Raw genomic sequence first — 11,979 nt, 5'->3', positions numbered from 1 at the left:
TAAAAAAAAAAAAACAATACAAAAAAAATCGAATCAACAAAACAATATCATTAACAAAACTACAAATTTATCTTAATTTGGAAGCTATCAATTTTTACCAGTCGATTAAGCAATCCTCCAAGTATCCTCAAATTAGACAAAGGCGGTATTAATACGGAAGCCATTAAATTGAGATAAGCACCACAGCAGATTGGGTGGCGCCCTTCGGGTGGTATTAGCCCGTAAGTCCTGATAACTTGGAGTTGGGGTTACCCATTGTGTCAAAGAGTAAAGTAAAATCAGACGAGAATTCGACAGCTATCTTTTCATTTGTGTACCTCTTAATCACATCATAAGAACATTTTAAGAAATCGTTTAATTTTCATAACATTCGTCAAGTCATAATAATCGATAAATAATCCATGAAAGCCGATTTATACGTTACCTATATACAATTAGGAATAGACCAGTAGGTATCAATCTTTGGCGACCCTATGTCTACATATCGTGTGTTCTTATTTTCTCTAAGTAGTTTTCTTCGTCCCTGGTGATTTCTTTTAGATCACGATCACGATCACGAAACAATCACAAATTTTAGAACCAATGACTGATCATTGCATGTCTAGGCCTCAATTTGTGAATAACATTAGAACTCAAACGTTAATAAATCGAGCCCCACACTAGAAATGTCTAGATATGTTGAAAACCTGTAGGCATAGACATGTCACATTTTTTAAGTATTGATATTATTTAATCATTAGCTCGTGTTATGTAATCGAAGTACATTTAGTATTACGCATGGTGTAAGTGAAATCTAGGCATAAACTATGTTACAAATAATCTTTGACGTACTTGAAGCGAGGCGGTGTCTATGTCCCTAGTAATTGGAACGCCGTCGGGCATTGAGTTTGTCGTCCTACAATCACCCGTTACGTGATACGAAATACGATGCGTCGATATTGCCACCATAATCATTACCAACAGCAATCATAGCCTGATTTAAACTCCATATTGTTGGATAACAAACCCGTATTTACTCTATTCGATAAAATATCCACGTTCGGTTTCAGCAATCAGGGGTCAGTCAACACGTTAATATTTGAGGTTTTAATAATTTTGACCGCAAAGATTAACATGTCGAAATCATTATTTGATTGTTAGTGTTGATTGTTTCAATTGGATCTAATTTGTTTTTGAAATGTTTGTTCTGCAAAATTAATCCTGAATTTCTATAATTTTATAAGGGCCCTAAGTCGGATCGGTTTTGGAAAACAGCAGCCGGTAATTGATTCCACAAAGTTGCTGTGCGAGACTTAAAATTTCTTGCATGATTGTAGAAGGCCAGACATCAACGTTTCCCCTACTAGGTACTTTTTAAAGAAATTAATAAAAATCTATTCGCCTTTAGTATTTTAAGAAGCATTTTCTACAAGCAATAATTTACAAGGCAACCACTTATAAGTGATCTCAAAATTAAAAAAAAATCCTTTACCAATAATGTCTACATACAATATATTAAGCATTATTGGAACTAATAAAAAGTATTGGAAAACTAAAAATAGTTGACCGAAAAAGTAAACTGTGAATGAAATAGTTTTTATTGGACTCACTTTTAATATTGTGCTACCCTAGTTTCAAAAAACATCGCAATACATACAATAATATTTGTCAATAATAGTTTGGCAACACTGTCTTATTAATGCTCTTATAAAAATAATTATTATAACAACATTACGATGAAAACATTTGATTAAAATATTGTTTAAAAAAAATGAGCAACCAACGCCACCGCGATATCTATCACACGCAACACAAGAGCATTGACAACCTTTTCTTTTATGAAAATACGGGACGATACGAGCAGAACGTTAAGCTAATGGTAATTGATACGCCTTGCCCATTACAATACAGTGCCGCTCAGGATTCTTGGAAAACACAAAAATCCTAAGCGGCACTGCAATTGCTCTCGTCACTTTGAGACATAAGATGTTAGTTCTCATTTGCCCAGTAATTTTACTAGCTACGGCGCCCTTCAGACCGAAACACTTACTCATTACTGCTTCGCGGCAGAAATAGGCGCCGTTGTGGTACCCATAATCTAGCCGGCATACTTTGCAAAGAAGCCTCCCTCTGTGGCACCTCCCACTGGTAACCTTTGCATGTTAAAGATATTTTCCTACAAATTGATTTAAAGCCTACGTGCATGACAGCATCCTACAGATAGCTGCTACATCTTTTTTATTGGTGGATAAACGAAAATTGAATACAAAATATATAAACGATGTGGGACTTGAACCCGAAAACTTTCGCGTTCTGTGCGAGCGCCCTTCCACGGAGCCAACCGTCTAAGTGACGTATCGTTGATAAATATTGTATGTTTTGTATGACTTCAAAGTAACCCATGAGGGTTGTACAAGCCGTGGAATGTCGACGCACACATTACGGTGATGAAGTGGATAGTCTATATTATTCTCACTCTCTCTCTCTGTCAAAACTTTTTAAGACTTGGAATATAATTAATAAATAATTAGATACAAGCGTGTAGAGGACTTGACAGCACGATTATGCGCGATCAATTATATTTGTCAATGTGTGCATTAACTAGTGGTTTAAAATTCAAAATACTAAGGCCCAGTATCCACCAAAGTGGACAGGAAATGTGGGCTATGCATAGTGGAGATGTAAGCTGTGAGAGATCAAAATCAATCAAGTGATGTCAACGAAAGGAAGACGTTAAACGAACAAACGAAAAGCTAAACTTTTGGAACGACCTGACGTCTTGCTTTTCTTTTCTTAACTTGCTTGAGCTAGAGGAATTAGAGGTTGAAGAAACACAATTAATTCTTCAGTATTTAAACTATCGAAGGAAACAGATTCTGGATAGACGCCCTGTGGTTGTCCGTCTACACACATCTACGCTCTACCGCGCCAAATTCGTTAGAAAAATGAGACATCTCCTCTTCTCTCTGCTTGATCCATTTCCACCGAATCTAAGCGGAGAGGAGATGCGGCAATAAAGAAATCTGATTAGTTATTAAAATACATCTCCTCTCTTCACCGCTTTGGTGGATAGTGGGCCTAAGGGGATAATGCCAAGCTTAGCTGAGTGTTTATGACTTGAAATCAAAATCTATTACTATAACAGTTGATACAATTAGATAGCTTTTCTATCTTATCTGCGTTAGAGTTGTTCTTTTCTCTCACACGTTTTTGTCTATTCGCTAGTATGTTGCATGCCTGTGGTACTAATCAATTCAATTAAACTCATCATTGTACATCTACGCGTATCGATCATGGGCTAGACAAAATGTCAACACGGCTACAAAATTGCTTGTTTTCAAGCGACCACCCGTGTCTGGTTTTTGTTTGTTTACCACCGCGCACACACGTCCGCGCTCCGTACAAATAAACACGACGAAAACCCAAACTTGCTTATGACAATCTCGTTTCGTTCGGAATAATGTCGTGAAAAATATTACATCGAGATTTTTAAAATTAGGCATCAGTTGACTAATTTATTTCGCTGATTTATTTATCACAGTTTAAATAAAATACTCTTAAGAAATTAAAAGTAATTTAATTATAAATAAGTTTTTATTTGGATTATTTGGTAAAAATTCATAAATTTCATCAGAACTGAAAACGTCGGCATAAATAAAGAACTTATCTACCAAATAACCTTCATTTTTATTGAAGTGAAAATTTTTGTGATATGAAACTCGATGAAACAAAAAACCGAGACAAAATAGACACAAACACGTAAATGTATAGGATTCAGCCGGCAAAAGAATGAGATAGAAAGCATTAGATATACAGTGTTTTGGTACCAGTCGATCATAGTTGAAGAAGAGATTGTATTATGTATGACGCGAGTATACCTTAACATATTTTGATATCATATTTTCATATATCATTCATATCGAAATATATTTGTTCATAGCGATTGAAATCTTTTGTAACCTAGCAACATGTACCAGAACTTCATATTCAGTTCCTCTGAACTGAATATGAAGTCAGGTTCATGCACTTCATCTTAAAATTATTATACAAGTGCTGAAGCTTGAAGCCAAAATGTTTGAATGATTAGTGAATCCTTCAAACATGGTAAACTTCACACTTCAAACTTCACACGTGGTAGAAGTGTCTACCACGTGTGAATTGCATTGCACACGGATTTTTTTCTTAATATTATTTTCTTTTTAAAGTATTTCAATAAACAACATAAACATAAACAGTCATAGAATAGGATTCGAGTTTGATATAATCCTATCTCATTTTGGTATTTCAATAACCACTATACCTATATGAAAGTTTTGATGATCTCTTCGTTCAGTTCACCAATAGAATGACATACCTATTTATATTATAGAATGTAATTTGTTTGATTGACAAATGATATAAGATCAGGGTTCTGTATATATATATTTTTGGAGATTGGACAAACAAGCGTACGAGTCACCTGACGTTACGTCATCACCTCCGTCCACATTCTACTGCAACATCGGAGGAAACACAGGAGCGTTGTCGTCCTTTTGGAAAAGTGCAAGCTATTTTTTTAATGTAGCTATGTCGCATCGTCTTACTCTCCAAATTCATTTCTCAGTTAGTAACGGAACAAATGTTTAATATAGATTTTGCATTTAACACGAATGCATTTAACATGAATCAGGGATGAAAAAAGGAAACCTCGCTCTAGACTCTGCGAATGCAAAACAAATAGGACTGAACATTTCTCCAGCTTATTTGGAACTGTCAAATCAAGATACTGCACAATTCAACTTGGAAGCTTGGCTTCACCATTATGATCCAGAAACAAAATTATAGTTGACCTAAGAATATATTTCAGGCGAATCGTTCAGCCGGAAAGATTTGTCGGAAAAACGGATGACAAATATCTCGTCCACGGAGCTATTTTTACGGACTCTTTATATGCAGAACACATGAAAAACTGCTTAGCAAAATTCGTGAGAAACGGTGAGGCAGATATTGTTTTGTTTCATTAAGGTAATACTCCGGCTCACAAGTCCACCGTTGCTATGGCTGCAATTTGAGACGCTGGCTTCTAAATACGTGAGCAACCTATATATTCACCCGATGTAGTTTCAAGGCTGATGGATTAGTTGAGAGAACGTAGATTTAAATATCATGAAACCTTAGTCATTGCAGTACAGTATTTTCAGGTGTTTAGGATGAAGTGAACAATCCAAATAAAGAAACATTTCCCAGGTAAATACTGATTCTTCAATACTACTGTAGTGGTGTTAATTTTCGTAGATATACACTAAAATGTTTGGAATTTCATTTTAAATCCGCAGTAAACACTCTTTTTTTTTAAATTATATAAATTTAAAAAAATATGAGTACATAAAACTTTTTGTATAGGTACTTGAATATGACGCCGTTTATCAATATTTGTCATAGGGAGAAGGATTGATCAAAAGCAAAATACTACACACTTCACTAACTCATTAACACATCTGTAAAACTAGCACACATAAATATTTTAAAAATTAGTCTTACCGTAACGAGAGTTACCGACATAGTTCAAATGATTGCAAAGCTGAAGTTGCAGTTGACAGGGCACATAGTTCGACGGACAGATGGCCCTTGCCCCCCCCAAAGATGGACCGACGATCTGGTCAAGATCGCCGGTATACTTTGGATGGGGGCATCGCAGGACCGATCGTCGTGGAAATCTTTGCTGGAGGCCTTTTTCCAGCAGTGGACGTCTTCCGGCTGTTGATGATGATGACGATGACGAATAAGGAGAGTGTTTGTCTATAACGCTAGTACACTAAGTTTATGGTTTGTACGCTCTTCAATTCAAGTTATGGTTATGCAGACGCAACATTAAGAATTTAATTCATCATGAAAATAAATAACATATTCTTTATTAAAAAATTTGAACATCTTAAATTATGATAGTATATTATAAACAATAAATTACCAATCAATTTATTGTTTAAAAAGCAAGTTTTTTTTAAGAACGTCGTATTAATCGCATGTGCAATAATCAAGAGACTTCATTTTCTAACGCAGTTATCTTATATAATTCAAAAATTAGACAATTTGATAATATAGTATTTTTATAATCTTGCTCTCAAACTAATAGGACTGCTTTATCCGGTTCATTTTGCTATTTGAATATTATTATTCATAAAGTTGGTACGTTTACACGCTTGCACAGCCTTGGCAAGGATCGCAAGCATGTAAAAAGGGCGTTTGGCTTGGCTTGCGTAGGCTTGTGCCTGCTTGCTTCCGATCCAGTCGAGTGTCGGTTTTTTTACGCAGATCAAAGGGCGTTTGCGGCAAGCGCTTGCGATGCATTTACATGTTGGTCCGCGTTTAGTAGCCATTGTGATCTCGCGGCGAGTACACGCTTGCTTGATTTTACAAAAAATAAATAAAAAATGAGTTGCTGGTCGAATGAGGAAAGACTTTCGTTTCTGGAACATTACCAAATGGAACCATGCATCTGGAATCCGAAAGATGCAAATCATAAAGATAAGAGGAAACGAGCAGATGCATGGATTCGTCTTGCTGAACTTACTGGAAGGCCAGTAAAAGAAATAATAATAAAAAGAGATATTGATTACTACTTTTCGCAAGCACTTGAAAAAAAACGTGAATCTGTGCGTTCTGGCGCAGGTATGTTCCTACGATACATTTATAATTATTTTGATAGTCTGCTTAGCAAGGTGTAACTTATGTTTAAAAGCGTTGGTTAGTTTCTCGATTATTCCGCAACTATCTCGCTCTAATTTTCGATGTTTTTATTTTATTTTAGATGCCGAAGAAATATACAATCCAACATGGTATGCTTACGAAACCATGGAGTCATTTTAACTTCCAGTATATATTTGCAATGAAGGGATAAACACCGAAACAGTAAGTAAATAAATTAATTTATTCTAAATACAAAAAAACACCGTTGGTTATTATACCTACATTTATTTATACATTTTTATCAACTTATCCAATCCTATTAAAATATGAAGTAAATTCTTCCCTGACTTCTTTGGCGTTCACCGGAGATCTTCTTGGGATTTGTGGTAAATTTTGCAATGCATTATATTCGTCGTTATCTCTACGCCATGAACCAGGGTCAACGTCAAACAAACTCTGAGGAGTATATCGATTTGAAGAACTTTTACTTGTTCTCAAAAAGTTATGTAGTAATACACAAGTCATCGTAAATTCCGTTACAGTTTGTGGTTCTAAATTTATAGGGCGTCTGAATATTCTGAAAACTGAGGTTAAAATTCCAAACGTATTTTCAACTTCAACTCGGGATCTAGATAAATTTTGGTTAAATAACCTTTTTGGTGAGCCTACTTCATGGTTTCCAGGGTAGGGTTTCATTACGTGTTGACTCAAAAAGCACCGTCAGCTAAAAACACGTATGGAATATTAATATTCGATCCTGGAAGTGGACATGGTGGTGGAAAATCTAATTTTCTAATTATTCTTTTCCATAGTAAACAATTATTAAAGACCCCGCCGTCACTTATTTTTCCTTGACTCCCGATGTCTCCGAATATGTATTTGCTATCCACTAAAGCCAAAAGGACAATGCTAAAAGTTTTCTTATAATTGAAATACTCTGTTCCACTATGCGTTGGGCTTTCAATGACTACATGCTTGCCATCCAATGCACCTATGCAATGTGGAAATTTAGTCCTGAATCCTTCTTTTATATTAAGCCATCCTTCTACTGTGGTGGGCATCTGTAATAAGAAAGTAAATGAAGTGTAAGTTTAAGTATATTATTTTTTTGCAGCAATTACAACAAATAGAAGAAGATACAGATCAGACAGAGGATGACCCTCTGATAAGAGACCGTACAAGTACGGTTACTACACCATCCAGACCACCATCTAGATCACCATCCAGACCACCATCCACACCACCATCCATACAAGCTGTTACTAATAAACGTCGTCGCCCTGCTTTTGAAACGGCTGAAAAGCAAATGGCCGTGACTTTTGGACAATTAACAAATGTTTTGGGTCAAATGCAGAATGAAAATATACCTGCTCACAAAGACGATGATTGCGATCTATACGCAAAATTATTGGCTATAAAGCTACGTGAACTGTCAACTGATGAACGAAAAATTATGATGTACCAAATAGATGGGTTGTTTATAAACAGAATCAGTCAAAAATCAAATGAGCGTCATACACCATACCCTCAATATTATTGTCGACCGTCGTCAATGGCTGGTACATATTCAACACCATCTCCTCAAGTCATTCCGAGTCGGCCAACATCAGTTAATAGTGTTTATTCTGAACCTATTCATAACAACCAAAGCTTTTTTCCTTCTCCAAACACCTAAACTTCTTATTCAGCGCCAGACATGGCAAAACATATACCAACTCCAATAGCTCCAGCACCCTCGTCATCTATTCGTATCATATCGGACCTAATCATCAACCCAGCTCCACGTGAAACCAACATTATAAACATGGCTATGTTGAATGCTTTCGAAGATTTTGATTCGTCGACATACTTCTTATTTAAATTAATAAATAAATAAACAATAAAGCAGTCGGCTAACATACATTCATAGAACAGATTTCCTATGATTCTATTAAAATCTAAAAAAAATTATAACATAATGTTTTGTTTTATCTAGATCCTACCTTAACTAGATCCTTCAGAATTTCATTAAGAGCTCGGCAAACTTCACGAATGATTATTGATATCATAGAGACAGATACTTTAAACAAGTAGTGAAGGCTTTTGTAAGAATCACCAGATGCCAAAAATCGTAGCGTAATGGCAAGACGAAATTTGTATGGTATAGCTTCTCTGAAGTCTGTATCATGCTTGGATATCATTGGTGAAATTTTTGGCAGTAAAAACTCAAAATCAGAATAGCTCATTCGGCAGAAGTTATCAAACTCTCCAGATGGTTCATATAAAAGTTCATTTAATTTCTCTTCTATAAATTGTCTGTAACAAATAAAATATATCGTAAGTATTGTGGCATAACTCAACTGCAACAGATAATGGTTAAATCAAAATAGTAGTTGCCTGGTACGATTATGATGAATCTTTTTCATCCACCATCTTCGCTGTCGTCGAGCTCTCCTTTTTTTTATTTCACTTTGCTTATATTACAAATAAAAGTACGTTAAACCAAATGCAATAGCCGTCACAAGTTCGGTGTCCGCCATGCTTGGATGTATATTGCAGACTGAAGCATTCACAAGCGTATAAACGCCTTTCAAACGCCAAACGAGATTTGTGGAGGCTTGGGACTGTTTGCAGTTTGCCAAGGCTTGGTAAGCTTGTAAACGTACCAATAAATGTAATCCCCGCGCGCTGGAACAGGGTCGGAATTTGGACGGCCAAGCGAACAAATGTGTCGATCCTCTTACAGCTCAAGATAAAAACCCGTCCGTCCACGATATGCCACAAACGAATTCTTTCCTATTTTGGCCACATAATGCGAAGGGGTAATGAGAGCCTGGAGAAATTGTTCATAGTTGGGAACACAAATGGCAAGCGAGCCCGAGGCCGATCTCCTACCAGATGGAATATAGGCAAATAATAGTCTCCAGATCCCTAAGGCTTAGCTCCGTCGTCAGGGCCGCGATGGACAAAAGCCGATGGAAACAAATAGTTCACTCCAAGTGTTGACTTTGTTGATGACCACGATCCTCAGTCATGAGGGACTAGAGAGAGAGATCTGGTCTGAATTTAAAAATATCACAATTTTTTTTTCAAGTATATATTAATTCTATTTCTTAAATTACTCCTTTTTACATACTAAGCGCCTAGCGCATGTCCAGCCCATTTTCATTTTAAAAAGATATCCGTTATTTCTTTTTTTTGGTTATCTTTCTTACTGTACTGTTCTAATTTAGTCTTTTAGCAAGACTAATAGCAGTCGTATAGTGTATAATTACAATTATTTATTAAATCTTACCTTCATTGCATGTACTCGTAAAGTCTGGGAAATTTCGTACAAGATATCTACTTTTGCAAACGATAACAAATACTGGTTGCTTTACAAATGATTACAAACAGTTAACATCACAAATACATCTGCCTCTTCACATTCTAATTGTAAATTTTACCCTTGAAATGAATATACATTTGATATATAACGTGATATATATAGTATTTACAATACCCGCATGTAGAGTGGAAAATTTTCCACTCCACGAATCACTTTGTGATTATTTGAACGTCAGCTTTCCATCGAGACTGTTCAAACAAACAAATTGACAAATTACTTTATCCCCAAAACACGAGTACAAGTGCAAATGAAGTCTATTCTTCAACAATTTGTAGTAATTAAATCAAATGAAACCGAATTAATTCCGATTTGTTTTGAGGGAGGATGAACTGGATACAATTATAAATGACAACTTTAAATAATATTAAGATCCAAATCCTACACAATGATAAAATAAATTGATTATTAATTTGATGAACTCTAGTTTCGAAGTTTGTCTGTAGGTCGAATTGTTTTTTATGTGGCTGCCTGTCAACCCTCAAGACGTAGCTTTGATCCCTATTAATTTTTAAAATACATTTTTTGTCAAAGTCTGATTTTTCGCCTAAGAGTTAATAATACCTATTCAATATGCCATAAGGCAGGTGCGTTTGAAATTGATGAAAACACAAAGTGAGAACTTTTGCGTTTTAGTAATTATAATTTAAAAAGTAATGATGCCAATAAAATAAAGCAATTAAAATTAAGCTCGTGGGCTTTCCTTTGCACAGGATGCCGGCTAGATTATGGGTACCACAACGGCGCCTATTTCTACCGTAAAGCAGTAATGTATAAACATTACTGTGTTTCAGTCTGAAGGGAGTCGTAGCTAGTGAAATTACTAGGCAAATGAGACTTAGCATCTTATGTCTAAAGGTGACGAGCACAATTGTAGTGCCGCTCAGAATTTTTGGATTTTTCAAGAATCCTGAGTGGCACTGAATTGTAATGGGTATGTGAAGAATATCTATGTGAAGGTAAATTTTAAGATTGTTTCCGTAATATAAACACTATCAACGACCACCTGCCTACTGATTGGTACCTCTGACTTCTGTGCTAGGCTTCTGTTCGACTCCTGGTAGGTACAATTATTGTATGATGAATATGAATGTTTCTTTATTATTATTATTAGTATGTCTTTATTTATAGTATCCATCCCATAACGCCATCCCCTTCCACAATCCCTGTCCAAGTCAGATTGTTTTCCTATACCAGAGCTCGCATCTTGCTTTTCATCCTCACTGTTTTTTTCGGCAAAATTTGTATTTAATTCTGACATTTGGAAAATTTGTTGCTAGCTTAGATTATTTTCTCCCACACTGAAGGTTATTAATTTTGTTCATTAAAAATTATCGTCAGTGAAATTTTTACCAGTGGGTCCTTTGCACAGGATGCCGGCTAGATTATGTGTACCACAACGGCGCCTATTTCTAAACATTACTGTGTTTTGGTCTGAAGGGCGCCGTAGCTAGTGAAATTACTGGGCAAATAAGGCTTAACATCTTATATATCAAGGTGACAAGCGCAATTGTAATCCTGCGCGGCACTGCATTGTAAGGGGCAAGGCGTATTAATTACCATCAGCGTCCTGCTCATCTTGTCCCATATTTTCATACAAAAAAAAACAAATCATAAATTTAACAACGCTCAGTTTAATGTCAAATTATCACATCAATGATGTTTCCCTTTCCCCTTCCAGGCAATCGTGAGTGAACCAATACTAGTTTCATTTAATACAAGCAAAATAATGTGGACAGCATGCCTAAAGAAGTTTTAATATAATCATACTGAAATCTAGTTCAATTATATAATTGTAAGCAAACATCAGAATCCGTAAATAAAATCCGATTAATGTTGGACGGATTCATTAGGCATTTTACCCTTGATTTTATGAATAAAATCATTCGTTTATTCAAGCAATATTAAGCTGGCTTTTGATCAAGAAGTATTTACCTGTTTACAGTGCTTAGTGATTAAAGATCATCAAT

At 35.6% G+C, this 11,979-nt stretch overlaps 1 protein-coding gene across 1 annotated transcript; it reads right to left on the bottom strand.

The window, feature by feature from the left end:
- Positions 1-7,352: 7,352 nt before the first annotated feature.
- Positions 7,353-9,065, bottom strand: LOC126971980 (uncharacterized). Its single transcript, XM_050818507.1, has 3 exons — positions 9,022-9,065; positions 8,628-8,940; positions 7,353-7,706 (listed from the first exon to the last, which is right to left on the bottom strand). The coding sequence occupies exons 1-3, from the start codon at positions 9,048-9,050 to the stop codon at positions 7,353-7,355; spliced, it is 696 nt and encodes a 231-aa protein (XP_050674464.1). The 5' UTR covers positions 9,051-9,065.
- Between the last annotated feature and the right edge of the window lie 2,914 nt (positions 9,066-11,979).

This window comes from Leptidea sinapis, chromosome 25 (assembly GCF_905404315.1).
Source record: "Leptidea sinapis chromosome 25, ilLepSina1.1, whole genome shotgun sequence".
Classification (NCBI taxonomy): domain Eukaryota; kingdom Metazoa; phylum Arthropoda; class Insecta; order Lepidoptera; family Pieridae; genus Leptidea; species Leptidea sinapis.
The sequence above is the reverse complement of the archived record's forward strand: the minus strand, read 5'-3'. Positions and strand labels throughout refer to the sequence as shown.